General features: G+C 38.5%; 1 protein-coding gene across 2 annotated transcripts in view; it reads right to left on the minus strand.

Moving 5' to 3' along the window:
- LOC128862132 (ecdysone-induced protein 78C-like) overlaps window positions 1–26,263 on the minus strand; it is a 166,403-nt gene that overhangs the window by 90,917 nt on the left and 49,223 nt on the right. For both annotated transcript variants that reach the window (XM_054100591.1, XM_054100590.1), the window contains exon 2: window positions 10,839–11,994. In XM_054100591.1, the coding sequence (XP_053956566.1) occupies window positions 10,839–10,965 (127 nt within the window). In that variant the 5' untranslated portion in view covers window positions 10,966–11,994. The remainder of the gene's footprint in view (window positions 1–10,838; window positions 11,995–26,263) is intronic.

Here is a 26,263-nt window from a genome sequence, read left to right on the forward strand (position 1 = left end):
ATAACACAATGCCCTGTTAGAACTGCAAAAAGATTCCTCACATCTTTCCTGTTAACTTTCAACAGTCGATTTGTTCGACCCATATTCCATGCTGGCCACGTCATCCTACTTGCTACACAGGTCAGGGACTAAGCCTATAGCACGTCTGCCTATCTATTAGTAGCTTACAAGTTGCCAGAGGAAAAAGTATGTTCGCTTTATTTGGTTGGATCGGTAATTTGGTACGCCGCCTCGCTAGTTCATCTGCTTTGCAGTTACCTTCTATGTCTCTGTGACCCGATATTCAGAGCAGATTTATTGTAAAGTATTGAGTTAGTTCTGTCAAAACGTCGTTACATTCTTTTACTGTCTTCGAAGTGAAAGTAGGTGAGTGTAGTGATTTCAGGACTGATTGGCTATCTGAGTAGAGAGTACACTTTTCTTTAAGCCCAACAGGGTTTCCCTGATAGCCAGAATTTTAGCTTGAAATACGCTATAATGATACGGTAGCCGGAAGAAAATGCTGGCACTCATCTGCTCACAGTGAAAGCCTCCATCTACATATGAATGATGATTCACAAAAATGGTACATTGATGGATCAAAAACACCTTATGGTGTAGGAGCAGGAGTAGTGGGGCTCAGAATCCACAAATCATTCACTCTCACCAGGGACACCACCATCTTCCAAGCGGAATTATACGCAATAATGGAAGCAGCAAACATCATGCAACGTAGAAACCACAAGAGTGTAAAGATTAGAATTTAGATAGCTATTCCTACAACTCAAAAACTCTCTTAGAATGTAACAAGGCACTCAATAACCTGGCATCCAAAAACAATGTCTCATTAATTTGGGTACCAGGACATGAGGGATATGACGGCAACGAAAAGGCAGACTTTCAAGCAAAAAAAAAGGGGCAGATGTAAATCGGACCTAGTCCCATGTTTGGATTTAACAAAAACAGCCTAAAACAAAAAGTAAAATACTGGGCCAAAACTCTAATAAAGCAGCATTGGAACAACGTAGAGGGTCTTAGGCACTCCAAAAAGTTCCTAAGTTTCAATGCTAAAAGAGCTAACATGGCCCTCACGTTAAACGAAAAGAGCATTCGCAGGCGCCCTCACGGGTCACTTCACCTGCAAAAATTAGGCACATCTAACACCAGCACCTGCAGATTTTGCTGCCAAGATGAGGAGTCTATAGAACATCTCATCATCGAATGTCCGGGGCTGACGCATAGAAGGAAAAAGTTTTTAAACAAGTTCATGCTTATAGATGAAGCCCTTCAATCACTCCCTCAGAAGGAGCTGGTACAATTCATAAGCATACTTAACAGTCAATAGATCCACTATAGGGTGCACAATAGATCAATATGGTCGCAGTGCTAAGGGCCCATACCTTAACCCTTTACTACCATTAACCATTACATAAGTGCTCATTGAGCTTGGAACCATCAGTATAGTTACTGACTGCACTTCTGTTCTCTTTTACCTCATTGTCCCAATCTTCTCTCGTTAGGAGAGTTGTAGCAAAGGATGCATTTAAATGTAGCTCTGTTGAGTTACAAAAGTCGGTTGTATGGGAAATGCAGGAGAATTCGCTTAGTATTTGTGCAAGCGCTGTGCTCCTTATCACGAACTGTAGTTCCTTTGTTTTCCAATGCACTCCACTTGAAAGTATGCACTGAAAAATTGCAATCGTACACCTCTCGCATTTCGTTTTCCCTGCCACAAATTAGGAGTTTCATTTGGAATTTTAATAAAAATCATTCTAATGAAGTTGAAAGTAATTTACCAAATTTATTTCCTCTCTCTACTTTTCGCAATTGTTTGCCAAAATCTAAAATGAAACTACTTTCGGAGTATTCACAGCTTTGCATTGCATTGTCTGAGATCATCTTTAGTTTAGTGATATTTGGTCGTTTCGGCGCTTTTGTCGCACGCTTACTAGCGCCTAGTCAAAGTGATTGTGTAGTTATGTACACAAATGTGTTGTAGTTGGTTATATTCCATTTTCATGGTGCTCACTTGTTTAGGTTTCTGAAATGTATGTTTATGACTGCTAATTTGTTGTCGTTATTGCATAAATACATACACACACACATACATATATGCATATGCGCAAATGCATTAGCATACACGAATACAAGTTCGTACATTAGGGTGGATCACAAATATATGTTTTTAGTTTTCTTATAACCTTTAGCTCGTCCATTTGTATTTGATATACCAACATCTCATTGTGTCGCATAAAAGGGATGCTACTTTTCGGCATTCCTATTCAACATAGCTTGGAAAATTACCCCAAAGGGTTTCGCGTTTACACTTTTGTTTGCATGCGGACAATTTAAAGGGTTATATGCAGCTAATATAGAATTTTCAAAAAATCGATTTTTTTTTTACTTAATGCACATATATTTACAGAAAATTTAATATCGTTCCCAAGAATATTTTTGAAGTTACACGCAAATTCGAAAAGGCGATTCAGAGCGCGTTTTTCTCAAAATGGTATTTTCAAAATCAGTGACCAACATTACTCGAAAACGGCTAAACCGAGTAGTCTAATCGAAGATTTTATCTCATTGACAAACTGTTTTTTTATAAACAATTTGAGGCCGAAATTTTGTTGAAAAATCCATTTTTTTTTGTTTGAGAAACCGCCATTTTGTCAAAAAAATTTATTTTGCTTATTCCTTCGATAAATTACTAGATTGAATATTACTTTAACGAAATCTGTTTGATTTTAAATTTCAGAGGATCCAGTTCAGAGATATAGTGTTGAGGGCAAAACGTCTTTTTTGAGAGGAGCTCCCGGAGATTAGTTGTAGCTCCTTTCCAAATAAATATTTTTGCTAATACTAATTGCGGCCGCCGTAGCCGAATGGGTTGGTGCGTGACTTCCATTCGGAGTTCACAGAGAGAACGTCGGTTCGAATCTCGGTGAAACACCAAAATTAAGAAAAAGATTTTTCTAATAGCGGTCGTCTCTCGGCAGGCAATGGTAAATCTCCGTGTGTATTTCTGCCATGAAAAAGCTTTTCAAAAAAAAAAAAAAAACTATTCGCCATTCGGAATCGGCTTAAAATTATAGGCCACTCCATTTGTGGAACAACATCACGACGCACGCCATAAATAGGAGGAGGAGCTCGGCCAAATATCTAACAGAAGTAAATTTACGTCTGGATAGGACAATGACACAGCAGCGAGATCGTCTCTTCTAGACAGTTTCTACAGAAGTCTTAAACTTGTGCGCCCATCCACTGGGCGTCTCTGCTGATTAGACACCGCTCCGTTATTTCAGAAATGAGTGGCTGAGACTATGCTTAACATATTTTTACTTAGCAGAGATTCTGTGCGTATAGCATTGAGAGTCGGCCACAATTGTCAAGCGATTCTGCAGGTGGCTTCATTGCATCATCTTTCCTTCGCTGCTCTTACAATTTCCTCAAAGATATGTATCATACTTGTCATGTCATTGTCTATGTACTCATCAGTCAGCTTGAAGACGAGTCTCGCTAGTGCATCGATTCCGCAGTTACTCTCAATGTCACAATGGCCAGCAAGCCATGCCATAAGAAAATAAAACCATTGCAAACCATGACTAAATTATCACAAGAGAAGTATCCATCCATAGGCTTTAGGTTTATCACATTCCGTTCTGGAGGTTTTTCACTTAAAGATGAGCCACGTTCGGGTCGGACAAGTGATGTCGATGAAGACGTTATCAAGACTTTAATCGAATTGGATCGCCATGTAACTTTGCGTGAGATTGAAGAGAAGTTAAATATCCCAAAACCAACCGTTCATGAGCATATAAAGTGTCTTGGACTGATGAAAAAGCTTGATATTTGGGTACCACATGAATTCAAAGAAATTTATTTAACAAACCGAATCAACGCTTGTGATATGCATCTTAAACGCAATGAAATCGATCCGTTTTTGAAGCAGATTATCACTGGCGATGAAAAATTAGTTGTTTACAATAACGTCAATCGAAAACGATCATGGTCCCAGCCTGATGAAGCGCCACAAACCACTTCAAAGGTTGATATTCACCAAAAGAAGATTATGCTGTCAGTTTGGTGGGACTGGAAGGGTGTGGTATATTTTGAGCTGATTCAAAGAAACCAAATGATTAAATCGGATGTCTACTGCGAACAAGTGGACAAATTGAATACAGCCAGCAACGAAAAGCGATCAGAATTGATTAATCGTAAAGGTGTCATATTTCATCAGGACAACGCTAGTCCGCATACATCTGTGGTCACTCGCCAAAAACTGAGAGAGCTTGGCCGGGAACTTTTGACGCATCCACCGTATAGCCCTGACCTTGCACCGTCAGACTACGATTTGTTTCGGCCTTTGCAGAACTCCTCAAACGGTAAAACTTTCGGCAATGAGGAGGCTATAAAATCGCATTTGGTTCAGTTTTTAGCAAATAAAGGCCAGAAGTTCTATGAGTGCGGAATAATGAATTTGCCGGAAATATGGCAAAAGGTTATCGAACAAAATGCAACCTAGATAATTGATTAACGTTCATTCTAAGTTTTAATAAAAATGTATTTACTTTCTTTAAAAAAAAAAATCGGCAATTTCTTTCCGGAAAACCCAATATAACAGCACCACCAACAATACCATAACCTAAATCATGGCCTCAAACAATCGACTTACGTCATGAAGTGAAGTACGGCGACGAATGAATTCGCCTCCAACAATCGAATTTCGTTGAGAAGTGAAGTACGGCGACGAATGGATTCGCCTCCCACAATCGAATTTCGTCGAGAAGTGAAGTACGGACACGAATGAATTTTGAAACCCCGTAAAAATGATGACTCGATACCGGAAAACGACGTGGAATTTGTGATTGAAAGGGAACTAAATCAAAGCCTACTAAAGTATGTGAAGAATTCATTACAATCTCCATCGAAAACATTCAAGATAAGATAGTAGAAAGGATTGGAGAAGGCAAACAGCCCTGGCTTCACCATAGAAGGAAAAGAAACTGTTGTGCTTGGAGATGTGTTGGCATACATTTATTCACACGTCAACGCAATTTCTTCGTTCACAGAAATGCAATCACGCTGCAAGGCGCACCCTTATGTGTATGCTCACACATACATGCACAGAAAAGCCACATACTTGTACACTAAAAAATGAGGTTATACATATGTACGTTGTTTGTTTTTTTTTTGTGTTATTTTAGCTTGGCACAGTTTTCACAGCGCAAATCGGTGTAATGCCATACCATAATTAAGTGTTGCTGCCACTTTTGTGTAGCCAATGCACAGCAACGCCAACCACTAGAAAACTCCCCCTAACTCTCTGCTTGGCCGCATGTATGTATGTATGCCTGTACTCGTATTTCGGTGCTTATGTTAAGTTTGGAAATCGCTGAGGGGCGTTTAATAACTTCAAGCGCTCTAGCGCCCCCCAGAGCAGATATTTTTTATGTTTTTTTTTTAACTCGTGCATGTGTTAAAAATGAGCTCTTGTACCATAGCTTTCGAAGTTATTTGAATTGCAGCATCGTTAATTATGTAGTTGTGTTTATTTTGCCTGATGCGGGGCAATTGCACAATTCTGTGGATATCAGGTGTGGCAAGTGTGTCAGGTAAATGGCACTGAACTGAACATAAACAAAGTGCAGCATTTTTCTAAGCAGGTACATATTTAAATTTTAATCTAGTCGTGGTGTGTATGTGTGTATAGAAGTATGTAAAATTTACATTGTAAATTGTTAGGAGGGCACAAATATACTATACTTTTACCCGGCCATTGACTTATTCGCATTCGTATAATTTAGGTATCCAAGGCTTTAGGAAAATCAGTAAACAAAAATAAAAAAAATGCTTTGAAAATTATTATGTATGTATGTGTGTGTGGGGATGTTGCAATGAACAGGCGATATGCATAAAAGTACAAAATGAAATCAAACATGAATTTATTCTGTTTTCTGGGGTTATATAGCTCAGTACCTCCATAGGGGGCTAATTAATTTGTCCTCATGGCATGAGTTCTCCTTAGGATTGATTATGACTGCTTGTGAGATCCAATGCAGGGCTTTTTTTGTTTTGGAAGGAGGTTGAAAGCAAAATGTTAGAAACATCTCACCAATGGTATGTGGCGCACGCTCCCACTAATACTATAACAATTCTCCAGCTCGGCTAATTCTACCCTGGGACCACAAAAGTAGCATATAGCTCTGGGTAGGGCCACGTTTATGTCCGAAGACACAACAGGTACCTGCGTCCAGGTTCCTCTCCTGCAGGCATACAGGGTTTGATTGAAAAGTAATGAGCCTTCTCGCGCGGAGCGTCTGCCAAGCGATCAACCGTATCGGCTGGTGGGGGAAAATGATCGTTGGACCTTTCCCTTTCACTAGAAACTGGTCCCAGTGCGCTGGCAACAGCGGTGCAGTCAACATCGCTCCGCGCGTGAAAGCTGTTTTAAAAGTGTGTTAGGATTTTGCAGTGGCGAAAATGCAGCGATCGAATCGTTCATATTTTGCGTAAAGCTAAACAAAACGAGTACCAAAACCATTGGGCTACTCAAGGAGGCTTACGGGGACCAATCTCTGTCCAGTGCCCAGGTAAAACGGTGGCACAAGTCGTTCAAGGAAGGCCGGGAGGACGTCGAAGGCGAACAGCAACTCTCTCTTTTTCGACTCTCAAGGCATCGTCCAGAAGGAGTTTGTACCTCTAGGAAGCACTGTAAATGCGGCATTTTACAAAGAAGTGCTCCTTCGGCTGAAAGACCGCATCGCCCGGGTTCGGCCCGACCTCGTCAACAATTGGACCCTTCATCACGACAATGCGCGGGCGAACACCGCCTTCCTCTGCATCTCTGCATTGGTCAAGATGGGAGTTCCGGTGCTACAGCCCAGACCTGTCCCCTCCGGACTTCTTCTTGTTCCCGCGCCTGAAAAGAAAGCTGAAGGGGAGCGATTTTCGACTCCATCGAGGCGATCCAAAAAACTGTGACAGCCGAATTGAACGCGATTCCGGCGGATGAGTTTAAAAAATGTTTCCTGCAGTGCATGGTGTATTGACGCTCAAGGGTCCTATTTTGAAGAATATTAGTTGTACAACCCAAAAGGTTTAATAAAGCTGCTTAAAAATATAGGGCTCATTACTTTTCAATCAAACCCTGTAGGCCATACACCGTCGATAGTCCCAATTACTCTCACTTTGTTTATAGGTGGTTCCAAAACAAAAGAAGACATCGGAAAACTTGCAGTAGGGTTATCTCTATTCACCACCGTCTTGTCTTCTGTTCCATACTGTATTGAGTGTTTCACTCAAACGTCTGCGCTTGTTGTCGGTTCGTCAGAAACTGTCCGCCTTCTCTATTGCTGCATCTGTTGCTGAAAAGCTTTGCAGGGGCTTAGATGGGGCTTAGATAAGCGCATTAGAATAGGTTCCTTCCAACCATAGGCTCTACTAAGCCAAGGCCGTTAGTGCGTGGTGTAGAATCACATCTTGTGCGAGCTGATTGAGGCTAATTAACTCAATAATATCACTCGACAAAGTTAAAACAGAACACTACGGTTCTAGACGTGAAATGTTGATAAACCGTTTCCTCTTCAACAGTGGCTCCCTTGAAGAGTATAAATAGGCCCATTCAGCTACGGAGTGAGTGCGAATCAGAACTTTTCTGCACGGGGTCCGTACACTTGTGGTAAACCTCCCGCTGGTTCTTCAGCGGCTTGGACATCGGATGTACAGGCCCAAAACTCACTTGCTACAAATACGACGCGAGTTGGAAGAAGCAAGCTACTCGTTGAGGATGTACATCTATTAGATGGTGCATCATCTATATCGAGAGCCTGTTGCTGGCTGAAAATGAGCTTGTACTGGTAGGTTCAGGTACAGGGCATAACGCCTGCGGTCGGCGCAGGGCTATCATGAGAATCATTGACGACCCAATATGCCTCTTCTGCCGTGAGAATGAGGACACTGCAGAGCATTTTCTCTATAGCTGTCCGGTGTTCTCTAGAAACAGACTTAGGCTTTTGGGGTGCGATGTACTGTGTATGGATAAAGTTCATACTCTTCCTCTTCCGGATCTCTCAAGATTCATCAATGAATCCAAATGATACGCGGAAGAGTGATCTCCGACCAATTCGCGCGTCTTTCCACCATACTGTATCTATCCGGTTTCTCTATTCCTTCCACTGTAATCTATCCAGGTGTAGTGCAATGGTTTTCTTGACTGAGTACTTGGACTTGTCCAACCCCCATAAATCTAATATAATCACCATCAATGTCCGGAGCTTTTCTATGAGTGTTCGCAGTTCTAATACTCGAATTCTCTTTTGGTAGTAAGAAGAGGAAATTGAAACAATTTGTTTCATTTTTTCAATCAGGAATTATAGACAGGAAGGAAATGACATTTCAACATGAAATCGTTGCTTCTCAAAAGCTAATCATTTCAAATGTTATCAATTTACCATTACAGTTTATGTCTTTAAAATGTCACTAAAATTTTTTTCAAAAAAGTTATCTCTGAGATAAAATCTTTTTTAATTTCCGTTCTATTACAAAAATCGATAAGACAAAATCAACTGTTTTACTTAGCAAATCGATTATCGCAACTAAATAAAAAAATCTATTTGTTTTTTTTTACCCATTCTTGTTTATTATACTTTCAAAGAACTCTGTGCAAAATTTCATGACGAAATTCGTTAAATTGCCGAAGTTATGCGTGATCAATGAACTCGGCGCGCTCGATAATACTGAGAAAGCGCGCGAGCAATAGCCGAGCCTTAATGCAACGAAAGAAGCTCGAATTTTACGTCGGGGTCAGCAAATGGTAGAAAATCAATTTTTTGAAGAGGAAGTGGGAGTACTATATGGTCCTGGAATAGCTGATTAACACGAAAATGCTGTGAGTCCTAAATATATACCTTTTGGGTATATACCCAAAATGGCATTCGGCAAGCACTTAGAAGCCAGAAATACTTCAGCAAAAGCTAGTATTAATTGCACATGGAACGATTTTTTAGCGAAGCCATTCATTTCATTAAAATCAAAATGGAAGCTGTTCCAAGCGGTATGCAGAGCGATCCAAACCTACGCAGCGCAAGTTTGGGGATATACCTTATTCGATGAGGTAAATAAACTTCAGAGTTACTTTATTAAAAGAGTCCTCAAACTACCCGAGTTCACTCCAAATTATGCAATAACATTAGAAACTAATATAGAAAATAGCCACATGTATTCTTTAGAGTTACACATGAAGTATATCTGGAAAACTATTTATAAATATAATTGTAACAGACTCCCACACAAACTAACACAAGGCATCTTAAATAAAAATGTGTTTTGGCTTAAGCATCTGAACGACATGGGAATGGAGTTCGGACTGAAGTTTGAAGAAAACATCACCTCTATAGACTGGCAAGATCGCTGTGTGCAACTTCTTACCGAAATGAAAGTAAAAGATATCAACATGGCAAGGCAAAAAGCACAGTCAAGCGCGAAGCGAATTTATAAACATTTAGACTACTCAAAAGGGGAATCATATATTAAAGAAGATATGCGGCTAGCTGATATTACGACAATTTTCAAAGCAAGATGTGGTTTACTGAAGCTAAATGCAACTACGTATGGAAATGCTCAGAAAAAATGCACCCTCTGCAATTTAAACGAGGAAGAAAATATGCAGCACTTCTTAGGAAGATGTCCGGTACTGAAGGAGATCAGAATAAAATACCTAAACGCAGCGAAGCTAAATGAAGCAGAAGTAATAGATATACTTAATGGCCACAATTGGAAAAGACTAACTTGCTTTATATACTCAGCCTTACACTATAGAAATTTTCTTATTGCAGAGTTCAATTTTTGATTAATTTTTGAGTTGTGACAGACAACATTGTTATTGCCACACATTTATTATTTCTTTCTTTATGTATTTATATATTTAAACGAATTATTGTAAAAATTATTGTAATGTAAGATGAAATATTTATAAATAAATAAAGAATTACTACTTACTTACTATATACCTTTTTTCACAAAAATATTTGAATGCGTTTTCCTCAAAACAGCATTTTTCTATACGGCCGCCATGATATCTCGAGAACTATTCTGTCGATTGCTGTCAAATTTGACACGAATCTCGAAATAATATCTGCCTACGGAAAATAAGATACATGCATGGCTTTTTTTTTATAAATAAAAATCCGATGAAAAAAATGTGCGAAAAAACAAACTTTGTCTTTCAACCATCGTAGTTATATTAATTTTCTAAATTTTTTTTTTTCAATAGCTCATACTGAAACTTTATTCAAAAGGAGTAAAATGCCATTTGAATTTTTCCTTTCAGACAACCTGGAGCTGAATTATCGTAGCGGCCAGCGACCAGGAATTTTTATAGAAATTTCTCCTCGAGCGTTGTCAAAGCCATAATTTTCCAGAAAATCGACCAAAAATTGAAGTTGATTTTATATAATCATAATAAATATGGCTGTAAATTTACCAAAAGATTCAACTGATAATTTTCCCAATAAAAATTCGTAAAAAAACCGTATTTTTTGGCGTTTGAAATGGGAATCCCCCCTTCAGCAGCTCTTGCACCTCCCGCATAGAGTTATTTTAAACGAAACGAATTCTCGCTTCGCTATGACACTTTAAGTTGTAACTTTGTTTTACTTTTTTATTAACTAACTGTTAAATAAATTGATATAAAATAAGTTAAATTTAACAACAAACTAAAAAGTGCAGAGAATTACACAACTAAGTTCGTATATTAAAGTATATGAACTTAAAAAAATAGTTGCTTATAAAAATAAAATAAAAAGGAAAACGTACAACATAATATTACTGTATATATATCAAAACATTTGATTTGAGCTTACTTTTATCACCGAGAGTTATACTATCGCAGAGCATACTGTTCGGTATGTCGCACTGCATGGCGGCAACAGCGGCGACTGTGGATGCTGCAGCTGAGGCGGCGTTGCTGGTCTTCGTCGAGAGCAACATGGACGAAGGATAATCCACATAATACAAACTGCTTTGGGTATCCACTTTAACGGTATATAAAATAAGACACTATGCGAATAACAACAACAAAGGATGGCTTAAAAATACTCCACTAACACAAACTCAAAAACACACAAACGCAGTCAATACTTAGAAGTCACGAAATTTTCCAATTTATATAGGGGAAGTAGACGGGTGGAGAAGCGTATATTGCACTATGTGGCATGCGATTGTATGTGTTGCATGTATTGATGTATAAATAAGTGGGTAATGCTCAAAAAAGATGCAGTGTTTGTGGTAAAAAAAAAATTAAGTTAAAAGAACACAAAATGGTGATTTGTATTGGAAGTCGTTGAATAAACTCGCGGACGACTGATGCTGTTGTTGTTGTCGCTGTTGATGTTGCTGTTGGCTGTTGACCGTTGTTGATGTAACAATTGCTGCTGACGAATTAGTTGGACGAATACAATTTTTTGCGAATTCAAAAAAATTTTTTTTATTATTTTTTTAATTTTTATTTTTGTAAATCAACAGCCAGGAGCTTGCGTTACTGTTGTAAGTATTTGCACTGAATATTTTGCTTGTTGATTTTTTGTATTTATTTAAATGTTTGCACTTTTCTCTCGTTGCCTGGCAGTGTGGCGTTGAAGCTGGTTGTGCGGCGATTGCACTGTGCGCGAGTATCTGAATATTCGATGCGCTGGCTGGATGGCGTTCTGTTTCACTTCCTTTTGGCGATGTTTTACGATGTTTTTTTTTTATTTTTTTTTTCGAATGAAATATGAATGAAATACGATTTTGCTTACTTCACGTTTTGCTCTTCATCTACTCTTTTACACTCGCTCACCTTATTTGTGTTGCGTATCGAAGTGAGCTTTTATTTATTTCAAGAGTTTTTTGTTTGTCCTTTTATTGCATTTTTATTACTTTATGAGTTTTTCTTGCCGCAAAGATGTTGGGATGTTGACTCTTGCTTTTTGTGTTTGTATGCACATAAATTCGTGCTTTGTTATGCGCGTTGGCAAAATGCTAAATTTGGCAACAGCCACAACAATAAATACAAAAACAAAATGAATATACAGTAATAAAGGAAGTAAGCAAACGCATGTGCGTACATATGTATGCAGGTATGTAGGTAGAAATACGAAGTAAAATAAAATTCAAACCACAAACAATTTTTTTTTTTATCAGTTTGTATTAAAAATTAGCATTAATTCGATTGTTGTTCTTGTTGTTTGTTATTTTAAGCAAAAATGAAACTGTAAAGTATGGGGAAACAAACGAAGCAAGATGCCAAGGCATTGACACCGGCAGTAGAGTAAAAAGTGGCTGCGCTAAAAACATTAGCAAACAAAGCAAAGCAGCACAACGTTAACCGTAAATTGCTACATAAAAAAGAAGAAAGAAAGCACAATAACAATCAGCGGAAATTTACAATAAAAGCTAAAAGTGTCTATGCATAACTACAGCAGAACGAGCGCCTGAATTTGAAGGTTAGCAAACAATTTTCGCGACCATGCCTAATGAAATATTACAAGCGGAGAAACAAAATTCGACGGTATGCTGATAAGCGGCGGCCGCCGTAGCCGAATGGGTTGGTGCGTGACTACCATTCGGAATTCACAGGGAGAACGTAGGTTCAAATCTCGGTGAAACACCAAAGTTAAAGAAAAACATTTTTCTAATAGCGATCGCCCCTCGGCAGCAATGATAAACCTCCGAGTGTATTTCTGCCATTGAAAAGCTCCTCATAAAAACATCTGCCGTTCGGAGTCGGCTTGAACAACATCAAGACGCACACCCCAAATGGGAGGAGGAGCTCGGCCAAACACCCAAAAAGGGTGTACGCGCCAATTATATATATTGGGTGGGGAAAATGTAATGTCGTATTTTGTCAATTGAGCGCGACATTTAAATATATCTTGCGTTGTACTTATTGTATCGGGTCGTACTAAACGGGGATTTGAAGACGACAATCTGTACTACAAGTATCTCTTTGACAGTGTTGTGATCGTACGTTTCAGTCTTAAGTTATAGCGCGTCAAATATGGAGTCCACCAAGCAAGAAATTCGTCATATTTAACGTTTTTACTACCTTAGAGGTAAAAATGCAACGAAGGCGGCGGCAAAAATTTGTGAAGTTTATGGGCCTGATACTGTAACGATTCGCACAGCACAGCGTTGGTTCGATCGATTTCGTTCTGGTGTAGTAGATGTCGAAGATGCACCCCGTACTGGTAGGCCAATCGTCGTAGAGACTGATAAAATCGTTGAAATTATCTAAAGAGACCGGCATGTGAGCGTTCGCTCGATTAGTAAGGAACTAGGTGTAGACCACAAAACCGTTTGGAACCATTTGCAGAAGATTGGATTCCAAAAAAAGCTGGATGTTTGGGTGCCACACATGTTGACGCAAAAAAATCCCTTAGACCGAATCAACGCTTGCGACTCTCTACTAAAACGGAACGAACTTGACTCATTTTTGAAGCGGATGGTGACTGGCGATGAAAAGTGGATCACGTACGACAACGCCAAGCGAAAAAGGTAGTGGTCGAGAAGCGGCGAGCCGGCCCAAACCATCGCCAAGCCCGGATTGACCGCCAGGAAGGTTTTGCTGTGTGTTTGGTGGGATTGGAAGGGAATTATCCACTATGAGCTGCTCAACTATGGTCAGACCCTTAACTCGGTCCTCTACTGTGAGCAACTTGACCGCTTGAAGCAGACGGTTTGGTCAATAGGAATGGTGTTGTGTTCCATTAGAACAACCCTCGTCCTCACGCATCTTTGATGACCCGCCAGAAGCTACGGGAGCTCGGATGGGATGTCCTATCGCACCCACCATATAGTCCGGACCTGGCACCAAGTGACTATCATCTCTTTCGGTCCATGCAAAATGCCCTTGGTGATACCAAGTTGGCCTCAAAAGAGGCTTGCGAAAACTGGTTGTCTGAGTTTTTTGCAAATAAGGAGGGGGGTTTTATAAAGGGGGGAATATGAAGTTGCCTTCTAAATGGCAACAAGTTTGCGAAATAAACGGGACATATTTGACTTGAATCGGATAATTCTAAGTACATTAAATAAAGCGTCAAATTTCGATCACAAATACGAAATTTCCTTTTCTATACATATATATGCTGATAAACATCTTAATTGGCCACTTGTCGGCGCATAATATATTGTATTAAAAAAATTAGAACCGCGGAATAGTGGAATAATACCTGTCATATATAATATTTAAGGTTTACGTTAGAATTTTTTTAACCGTTTGAGTGCTAAGCGATTTTCTTTAATACTTACGAAAATTGCGAAGCAAAATTTGGTCTAAGAAAACTGAAATATGATGGCTTTACAAATATAAGCATAGAGGACACAAAAAATTACATATTTCAATAATTTTATTTTTATTTTGTAGACTAAACTATTAGTTATGATTATAAGAAAAACTTATTTACATTTTTTTAATATCATCTTCTTTTTTTTTTTACAACAAGTTCCGGCATTATTATTCAAATTTTGGCACATTTGTGGTTCCCCACACATGTACCATGCACACCTTTTTTGCAAATGTTGCATATTAGCCGGGAACGCTTTGGATTTTTAGATCCTTTTACACTACATACTACACATTTGCGCAATTTATTTTCAAAATATCGATATTGAACGAAAAATAAAAATTGTTTTTAACGGTCTCAACTAATTTATACTTTTATATGACATACATTTTTTATAAATATCGCAAAATAATATTCAACACGTTCCTAGCCGAACGCCAAATGCACAGTGATGCAATCGTCGCTATAGCAACGCGCCGCAAATTTGGAGTAATTAGTTATCGTCGCTATATCGACGAATCGCACTCAAACGGTTAAGGAGAAACGGGATTAAAGACTTTCCCCTTCACATGATAAAATTTCTTCTTCTTCTTCTTGTTCTTCTAATCTTCACCGTCTAGCTCAATCAAGGAAGATTTCCAGTCCACTCTCTCTCTCTCATTGTTGCTACAATTTTCCAACAACGAACGTTCATCATTCATCATCTCGATCAAACGGCACACGAAATCAAACAAACCTTACATTTTGACGCTAGCTTTCAATAAGTATGAAATTAACCTTAAAACTATGTATGCCGATAGTCTTAGCTGCTAATGCCTTTCGTAATGCAATATAACTATTCAGAATTATATTTGTAATAAATAAATTAAAAAATAAAAAACCTTAAAATTCATTCTCTATGTATCTATGCAAAGATATAAACCGCAATTTTATTATAACGATTTATGTACCTACTAAATTTAAGCTCTAAGTGCATATGATTTTCCCTTTTTCCTTAAAAGGGACAAAATCTACCCTTATATAAAAGAAATCCAGAATTAATATATTGCAATGAAATTTCACTGCCAGAATTCAATATGCCATTGTTGAACTAAATTCACAATTTCAGTGTCTCGTTTTGCTATTAAATACACTTATCCACCCGCCCTTGTACCAATACAGTCATTTTGTTTGTATTCCCATAAGAATTTTTATTTTACAAATTCTAATTTTTTAAGTTGCAATTAAAAAAAACCAAACATTATTTACAGCCTTAATCTTCTCTTCATCTCAAACTGAGAAGGTCAACGACAGTTACGGTTGCGCTGAGTTTTTAACAAATATAACGGAATCATCAAAGTTCGGTGTTGCTTCGACTCTGCCTTTTCCTTTTCAGTAGAAAGTTAAGCGTACATATTTTGTTACAGTTATTGTTATACCTGCACAAACGCCATTCAAATTTGACTCGGCCTCTTCAAAGTTACGGCTTCATTAGCGTAGCTGCCGCAAAGCTTGCTAGGGCTTGACCGCTTCATGCAGTAAAATCACATGATATTGTTTACTAGTAGATTGCTTTCAGCACATCAAATGTTGTTGTTGTAGTTTTAACAACATAAAACACTCTCCCCAAATTTGTGGGAGCTTCTGCTCAAGTGACGAATCGTTTCGATAACGTAAAGTGTACTATCTTCAGTCTGTTCTCCCAGCTTCGTTATTCTTATGCTAAGTTGGGCATGGTTATGTTATTAGCAGAAAGAGAGAGAGAGAATCATCCACACCAACTGAGTAATTATAATCCCTATTGGAAATTTCTTTAACCCCTGATAGAAGAAAAAGGCCCCACATATGTAGCCTGCTGATACTCGTAGCGGCAGCACAAACTGGCTAGAAAAGCGGCTGATGAGATCAACATGTTGAAGAAGCGGGTAGGGAAGATCATGGTTAATGTGAGTTCGTATAAGGTGATGGTTGGTTGGGTGCCTTAAGGGTGACCCCGCATCGGAGTGCCACATAGACTGCAAGTTGGGTCCATTGTGTTGCCCTAGAGCTCATTATATTGTATGATTTCCCCACCTAACCGAGATTTTTATTATAGATTTTGGTCAAAGATATTAATTCGTTTCGAGAATTTGATGAGAGATTCCATTTTCAGGTCCGAGAGTACTGAAAGATTGTCAATTGGTGGAGAGCCTAGAAGAGCGAGTCGACTTCTGGCTATACCGGGACAACTGCACTGCAAATGCCTGCTCGATACTTCCTCATCTTCGTCCTCGCAGTATCTGCACAGGTCGTTTTGAGGAACCCCGAGCCGCCGTGCCTTAGTTCGTGTTTCGAAAGACTTATAAGGGTTTTTGTTTCAGATTGTAGGATGGCCAGATTTGTCTGGTCGTAACGCAAGTAGTTTCCACTCGCCACCTCCGATCAGCAATGCTGTCAAATTCTCGATCAATGATCATTTTACATGTTGAGAGCGGAATGTGGATTGTGGGTAAGTTACTAACATTTGATTGCGCAGCTTCAGCTCTTGCGAGCTCATCAGCTTTGCAGTTACCTTCGAATCCACTGTGACCCGGTATCCAGATAACTTGGACAGAATTCTGAACACTTATTTCGTGAAGAGATAAGAGACAGGATCGAACCACATCTGAGTGGGTATAAGAGGAGCTGAATGCTCGAACGGCCGCTTGACTGTCAGTGAAAAAGCGGATATCCTCTAATGATATTCTCTGTTCTAAGATAGTTTTCGCAGCATACCAGATAATGCATACTTCCCCTTGGAATACACTACAGTAGTCGGGTAATCTAAATGATAGATTGATGTGAGGGGAATTGGAAAAGATTCCAAATCCCACTTTACCGTCTTGTTTTGAACCATCTGTATATATAATCAGAGTGCCATCGATTTCGGTAAGATTTGTCTTCCATTCTTCCCTAGTTGGGAGTGAACAGGAGAATAACAAAGGTGGTGATGGAAGACTTACATGATAGTCTATGTCGGAAGAGATAACAGTGTTCCCGTTCAGTATGGCCGAATGGCCAAGATACTTATTCCATTTCTTTATAGCATTCATGCGTTTCGCTGCTTTCGCTGCAATCGCTTTGCCAGCCAGATCGATAGGGAACAAGTGAAGCGGTATAAGGTGATAGGAGCATGTATTTTGTTTTTGCGATTTGGTAGTTTGAATGTCAAAATTTCAATCAATAAATACCAGATTACTTTGGCTTTAAAGCAAATAAGCTGTTCTACTGGCTATCACCATATGTATATGAATTCGCCTTGGCCCTGACTATACCCATTTGTTTACAACAACGGCAGGTAGTGCATTCGAAAGAGATGACTTTACGCTTTGGACGTGGCTCGATAGGAGCTTGATTTTGTGGAATAATTCAAAAATTTAAATTGAAATTGCAATATTAATAAAGTATTTAGTATTCCGTTCAAAATGGTAAAATCTCACTTCACTTACTGAAAACTTTACCATTCTGACTTTCATCATTTCGCCACACTAAGCTTCCAAAATTTATTACTCTTAACAAGTATGACTGCGCGCAGCTATTTGAGTGCTTTTACTTGTGTTATAAAGTGTTTTTTTTTTTTTTTTTTTTCATATAAAAAGTGTAAATATTAGTATATTATGAAGCCTCGAATCTGAAGGGGTTTCAGTGATAATATTTTGCGTCGAATTTTTGGATTTTTAAAAGGCGAAAAACGCTGGAAATAAGTGGAAATTTTTAACTTTGCGCACATAAACGGCGCTTAAAAAAACTAATAATAATAATGTTCCTATTTTCCATTTAGAGCATAAAAAAACGGATAAGCCGCATATTCTATAATATTTAGTGAAAAGTAGCGGGACTATCAAATCACCAGTACCTTCACACATTCGCTTTCGCTGCTAGGATCAGTTCGGCACTACGATATGCGAATTCATAAATTTAGTAATGTAAAAAAAGGAAGAAAAGTGAAAGACGAATGTGCAAACAAGAATAGAACTGAGTATGAGTGCATGAAAAATTAATTAAAAACAAGAAAAACATCTTTTGGAAGCAATCATAAAAATGTGTGCACTATTGAAAGTAGAGCGCGATCGCATTATAAGATCAATGTAGAGCTGCGCACATACGAGTATCTATCTATCCGTATTATTTAAACGTATGCAGGTATTTAGGTGCACATACCCATTAATATAACAAATTGCCAACGATCATGGCGATTAGCATTTGTTGGATGCCAGTCAGCGGTGGGCTGCCATGTTTAGATTGGCACACTCGACCTACATACCAGCCGCAAACAGCTATGCGGCTAAATACTCTTGCTTAACATTCGCTGTTTTGATTGCTTTTTCTTTATTTTTAATACAATATAAAGTGCGATGTGTTTGCTACCTGCTGGTGTAGTTGCTTTAGTTCCCGGGAGATGTGCATGCATTAGAAAGTAATTGGGTGGAGGAAGTGGTGTCGAGTAGACATCAAAACATTTCAAAAGGAAATTGTCACCATAAAGCGAGTAAGTAAATAAATCTATACATTTAGACAGCTGCGCCAAACGAATTAGAATTAAAATGACCGATCAAACAAGTCAAACTGTGGTTGTGGCTGGTTATGGGCAATTTTTAAGTGATTGCTGTTGTTATTATTGCTCATCACCGTCAACGCACTACGCTACACGACGATCAATGACCGCAAAAACGACAACCGCGCACACCGACGATGACGGCGGCGATGACGACGATGACGACGATGTTATTAACGACAGCGGCGTTCGTGCTGGTCGTGCCACTGAACTGCCGGCTGACCAATGGGCACTGGGCATTCGCTCTTCTGGGAAAATGAGAAGAAGTGACTCAAAGCGGGGGAATTACTACAACAACGGCGAACAAGATGATTGAGTAGAGGTGTGCATGTGTGTGTGTGTGTATGTTCATATAGCGATCATGCTGGCCCAATCCGCTGAACGATGCTGAAAACTTTATGAAAGCAAGCTACGATTAACGAGCGCGTCAGAGCCGGCAATGCACAATGTGTGGAGCATGAAGTGGGATTGACTACAACCACATAAGTAGCTAATTATGTATACATCCATATGTATGTATGTATGTATGTATGCGCGAACGTATTCTTTGCTTTGAAAACGTCAACAATAAAAGACAAGGCGAGGGAGTGCTAATAAAAAATCACAGCGGCGGCTGCCAACACTTAGCTTAGCCCGCTTATCTGTCAATTCTTTCGCAAATGGCGTTGAACTGCGAATGAATGTTGACAGAATGTGGTTGTTGTTGCTGTTGCTGCTGCTGTTGCTGTTTGTGTCGTCGAGTCGCTGTTGGAAATTCGTAGTCCCTTGGTATTTTTCATTCCTTGTTGTTGTTCGCCGTTGCCTGTCTGTTGTTTGTCAAGTTATGACGGTGAGCTGTATTTGTCATCATCATCATCATCATCATCATCAGCATGATTATGATGTGTACGCTGCTGTTATTGCTCCCATTAAACAGTTAACTACAGCAACAACAGCAACGAAAGCTCGCATAATAGCTACGTATGTATGTGCGTTTGTATATTTATGTAAAGAGTGCAACAACATTGTGAGTTGCGTTGGTTGCGTGCATTGAAATTAGAACAAGACAATTAATGCAGTCGTCTTTAAGTCTACTAACTCAAGTGCCTTTTGCACATAACTCGAAGCTCTCTAAATGACACGCCAACCACTTACAGTTCAAAGGTCAATACATGCATATGCGCTGTGAGTCGTATGCTGATTTATATCCTTCCAAATATAATTTACTAGTGGAATATGCCAAGGGATGCATGAGTATGAAAACTAACGCAGCTCGGACTTACTGCAGACTGATCAATTGCAACCTAGCGACTTCAAGTTCACTGTGAAGAAAAGTTTAATAACTCGTGGCTAGAAATTGCAAACCTGTGCGAAAACTCTTAACACACAAAATATAACTGAAAAAGCCGAAGTCTCACATTAGATGAAAAGTGGCAACAACAAACGAACAGAACTCATCTTTCTCCAAGGAATTAACGTTGTTAGTATCATACTTAGGCATGATCCTATAAATTCACATTAACAGTATTTTTTTAAACAATTAACATTATTAAAAAAAAAACTGATTTCGATTCATTATAGGCTAAGCCATCGTTGTGTCCAACTATCAATGATTAGGGGAAAATCTCCGCAAGCTTCATTAATCTCACCTAATAATAATAATTGACGCTTATACGTTCTGCTGGGTATTTCACCGATCCACTTTTCCTATTTGTGGTGTGCGTCTTGATGTTTTTTCCGCAAATAGAGGGACTTATGGTTTTATGCCGAGCTTTTTCGCGCACTACCGAACGACAGTCACACACCAACTTGTTCGACTATGGCAGTTCGACTACCAAACCGTATGATTAAACATAAATTGGCTGGGCTGACCTAGAAAACTCATAGAAAAGTCAAAGCACTCGCTCGCAAATCTAAAGCAAGTAAAATGATACTCATATTCTTCCTTCTTAGAACACAGCAGAGAACAGATTTGATAAGCAGCTCGACGGCTTGATTGAACCTCTTAAGAGCTGCATGAGGCAGAAGCCGCTCGGATAGTGTGGTAGTTAAACTGGTATATTATCAATGTAGCGGATTGTTTAGACATGCCGAACTTTCGAAATGGATATTTGCGCTAGTAAAAATATGCTTCTGACATTTCATTTTGGTATACTCTGCCAAATTGCTTACGCTTCTAAGCAGCTTAGGAAACTGGTTCTAGTCCTTTGGACTATTTTCTCAATGTCCAGCACTCGCAGCCGTAGGACAGCACCGGTAGTAGAATAGTACGTAATTAGAATAGTAAATCTCCTTATCGCTGCGATTAGAATTAATATACCTATTGTACAAAAGCTCCCTCCGGTTATAGGTACTTTCTGATCCACGTATGATTATAATGGGTGATCAGATTGGAGGTACTTTTTCCAATAACGGGTTTTTATAGATTACGATTGACTATTGTCAAACTAAATACATAACTTTTTTCAGTATTCATTGAAAATTCATGTTGGAAAAACCTACGCCTCAACAACGTTTACAAAAAAAAAAATACAATTTTATTACGAAAATCGGCGCTCTGTGAAAAGAGCTCATCGCGCGCTCAAGCCAATTTATGGTGTTCGGCGATGCGACCTATTTGTGGCTTAATGGCTAAGTCAGTACCAAAATTGCCATATTTGGGCCCAAGAGCAAACTGAAACTTCTCAAGAACAGTCATTATATCCATTGAAAACAACCGTTTGGTGCGGCCTATGGGCTGTAGGAATTATCGATTCATATGCATATATATATACATACATATATCCTTATATATACATATATATGTATGTATGTCAAAAATGGTTCTACACACAAAAATAATAAAGATTGTCCAATCAATTTGAACTTTCGTGGTTTTATTTTAATTTAAAATCCGATACTTATTAATTGATCACCCCTTACAACCGCGCTAGGCCCGGCAAGATATCATCTAGGTCATTCGTTTCCAAGATATGCTTCGCTATTTGCTCAATTTCGTCACGAAAATGTCCGAAACAAAGGCTTAGGGTAGTCTGCTATCGTCCATTTTTGTTCAATAATGGCATACCATCTTGGAAATGCAGATATAATAGTTTGAACTAATGGATTTCATGGCTGCCCGAGTCTATAACTGACTGCTCATGAGTCTATAACTGACTTCAAAATTATCACTTAAAATAAAGCTGTTAAAATTGTATTAGGCGCTGATTGTTGCCACCTCAAAACAGGCAAGTCCGTGCATGGAGCAACTAACGTTAGGCTATGCTTTATAAATATATTTAAAACAGTTTTTAAATATTCCAGCCCATCCATATATAATATGTGTATATGCAAAAGAACACACAAAGGCACGCTTACTAACGCCCTTTTGCTCGTATACTTAAAGGCTTCATTGAGCAGGCTTCTGCACACTCAAAGTCCAATAAACTCAATTCCCTCGCAATGCATTTGCGAGCAGTGCCAATACGCGAGTATGCAGAGCCACAAGTAGAAGTGCAAAACACAATGCGCAGAATTCTACAGCTGCTGGCAGAACTCACTTTTTGGCATTAGAATATTTCCAACAATCGGTTGCGTTGCTGCACTTTTTTCTTCCTTAATTTTGTTTTTTTGTTGTCTCGGTTTTTGCCTTCACATTGTCCGCTTGCTTTCTTCCAACTTGTCGGCACTTTTTCACTACTTTTTTTTCTTCGCTTGTTTACTTGCTTCAATTGTACGATTTCTGTTCTTGTTGTTCTTGTGTCGCTTGTGGTATTTGTTGTAGCTGCCATTCTGCGGGTGCATTTCGTGATTTTCCAGTTATAGCGCTTTTAAAAGCATAAAAAGTTCATTTGCTTTTACAAGCTATAGCGAAACCTGGACCAAGACGACATACAGTGGTGTAGTTTCATAAATATTTTGATGAAAAATTTAAAGTGTGCTACTAATACATATAATGCAAGTTTGTATGCACGCTTGATTTACGATTGATAGTTAAGAAAAATTTCATAAATGTTTGAAATCGGTCACTTCCTAGGGGTACGACCCGTACACCTTTAATAAAATTTTCTAAACATATATGAATATATTTTAATGTAAGCAAAAAAAGATATCTTAACACAACTCGGTACCTAAGTGAGCCGTGAGCTCTTCGAAAGGTAATCACTGCATCAAAAATAGGCATAATCGGGAAAAAATCACGCCCACTTCTCATAAAGCCTCCGCTTATTTCTGGTGTGCGTCTTGACGGCTACCAAATGGAGGGACCTTCAATGTTGCACCGCCTCCGAACCGCATATAGTTTTTTATGAGGAACTTGAAGTTGGCAGAAATATACTCGGAGATTTGGCATTGCCTGCTGCGGAGCGATCGCCATTAGAAAAAACTTTTTCTATCAAAAGAAAAAAGAAATTAGTCAAATTCCATACTTCGAGAGACTTTCAAGGTCCCTATAGGACTGTGTCAAAGCTTTGAAAAAGTGGCTCGGCACATCACAGTTGTACGCCTATCAGAATGAGTTTCTTGCATTCGTTGCGGCACGAGTTCCACTGACTTGTCGTGCAAAATACAGAGGGATGCCGCTATGAAAGTATTGCCGTATACAAACATATCAGCTGTTCTGTATTGGATGCTGCCTATATTGCTGTTGTGTCGGACTGGCCGCCTGGCATGTCTGATTGTATGATGAGAACTTCGATTTTTTTATTTAACACAAAAAAAAAAGTTTCTTATACATTTCTTCCGCCTGCGGTAAATTAATTGGGCATAAATTGTTGTTATATTGTAAGTTTGGGAGGAAAAAAAAACAATATTTTTGCGTAACATTTTTGCGTAAATGGCTTAAAACTGTTTCGTGATCGATCTTTTCAGCTCCTGGATGATACTACGACTACTAACACGCCAGCCAACTTCGATTATTTTTTTGATTTTATCGACATTTTCCACATTAACGGCATTTTCTTTAACATCAAAAATGCCAGAACGGAATCAACGAAACCAAAATTGCGCATAATTTTACTGTTACAGCATCGGCACCATTAACACTATTCACAGTTTCAACGGCTTGCCTTGCATTTTCGCTTTTAACAAAGAAAAACTTCAAAATATAAAATGAAAAGCACCCTGTAACTCACAACTGAATGGAACAAACAAGAAACAGCAAACAATTTTTTTTAGTGTGAAATGTCACTTTGACAACGAACATAAACTTTAAGGGGGAGCCTGCTTTAGAGGCTTCAAAAAATCGGAAAGGAAAGAAATATTCGATTGAAACGAAACTTTCAGGTTTTATTGTTATATATTTCAAAAGTCTTCCCAAATTTTTTCATTAATATAATATATACATATCATATTATGCCTGGTACAAGCATTTTGCCGAGGCGCCTCGAGTGTGCATGTGTCGTGTGGCGGAAAAGATGCAGGTCGCAATTTTCATCAGAAACCAAAAACCCCAAAAAAATTTTATTTTAGTATAGTAAAGCTTCTAGCTAAACCAAGAAAATTAAACAAAAAGTGAAAAATTCAATAATTTTTCGGTAATTAAAAAAAAATTCCTTTTTTTTTGGTAAAACAAATTCACTTTAGATTGTTTAAAAAGTGGGTTAATCATAACTTTCTTAAGGTTTTTTAGGTTCAATTAGAAGAGAACTTAATTCCGAATACAATCAATATAATCTCGTTTCGATAGGGCATTTAACTTTTTCCCTATCTTTCCCGGCAATTAGGAAAAATCGCAAAAATAAAAAACCGAGAAATCGCACTTCGAGCGATCCGGCCGCTCGTATACCTGCTCGACGCTTGCTCACAATTTCTTCTGTAACTGCTAAAATATTTTGAATTTGCTTCTGAAATTTTGAGGGCGCATTCTTGGATAGTTTGGTCAGACATTTATGCAAAAACGAGTCGATTTTTTTAATCCTCGAAAGCAGGCTGCCCCCTTAAACTGTTTGGCCTGTTACTTTACAAGATATCGAGCACTACAGCCGGTAAAATAATGGATTTCAGTTTCACCACACATTTTTTAGTACAAACTTAAAAAGATTTTATAAAATTTTACAAAAATTTAAATTTTTGTGACCTTTGTGAGAAAGTTCCAAAACTTGTTTAACGGTCGGTGATGGATGGTATATTAAATTTGAAGGAGGAAACACCTAGAAAGACCGGACATACCTTTTTTTGTTTTTTCCTTTTATGGGCAGAATTGCAAGCATAGTTTTAAATTATTATAAAAAGGCCAAGCTTTTATAAAACCATTAAAATTTTATTAAAGAAAAAAAAATCTTACACCATGCTGTTTGTATATTCTTTCAGTAACTTTACTCCAATTTTTCTTAAACAAGTCTACTTTTGGCATTAAAATTGTGACAAAGTCAAAACTTGGTCAGACTTTTCTCTTTATCGATTAATGCAGTTAGTTCGATCATTTAAAATTCAATAGTCGAAAAATTCAATAAAAAAAAAAAAAATTTTTTTTTGCCACCAAAATACCACTGTGCAGTGTGGTGCGGTAGGGTGTGTTGTGACAAGGCGAAAGATCAGACTGCGCAGTCATTAGGGATCACAGTGAATGACCGAGCGTGCATGGAATTGGGCTAAGAGGTGGCACGGAGAGCGGAATGTGAATTGAGGAAGTGGAGAGCGAGAATCAGGCAGCGATCTGTGCTGATGAGTCTCAGTTGCTGTTGTGAGTTGGAGGTTTGCGCATAAGGAAATGTTCTGACTGACGGCTATGCTTTTATAGCCAGTGCATGTAGTGATAGGCAGTAATTCATGCATACATACATACATACACACATACATACATACATACATAGACTCATACATACAGATATACATCCATACATAGTATATATGTATGAGTATATAAGCAAATTTATTTGTTACTGTTAGTAATTCGCTACTGTTAGGATTATGCCGCTTTGAGTGCTGTACGTTTGTTGCGCCTGGATTCAAGCTGCACACACCCACACACACACGCATGCAAATTAAGCACATCAACAATACAGTCTGCGATTTTGTGTGTTGTGTTACTATCATCGCATTTAAGTTCAACAAAAGTTGCAAATATTTTGAACTTTTCTTTCGCTTGAGTGCGCTTGGAAGCAATCAACTCGTATCAGCATATTTATAATGTTTGGCCACTCTAGCGTGCTATGAATGGTTGCCTTAGGGAATATGCACTACTTCAAGAAGTGTGCGAGGTGAGGTCAATAATTTCGCGTAATGCAGGGGAAGGTGTATGAAGTGATTATATTTTTCCTTTCAATTCCAATACAATTCTTACAACTTTATTCACATCTATGTATGCGTGCTTTGATATTTCTTCGATAAAAATGTGTGAACAATGAACTGAACTAACTTTACATCGGTGGTTAACCTTTTTCTCTCAAATCTTCTTTTAATTTTAGCGAATAAATAATTGTCTGCAGGCGCCAAATTTGGGTATTGGTATGAGGAA

Source organism: Anastrepha ludens, chromosome 4 (genome assembly GCF_028408465.1).
Source record: "Anastrepha ludens isolate Willacy chromosome 4, idAnaLude1.1, whole genome shotgun sequence".
Classification (NCBI taxonomy): domain Eukaryota; kingdom Metazoa; phylum Arthropoda; class Insecta; order Diptera; family Tephritidae; genus Anastrepha; species Anastrepha ludens.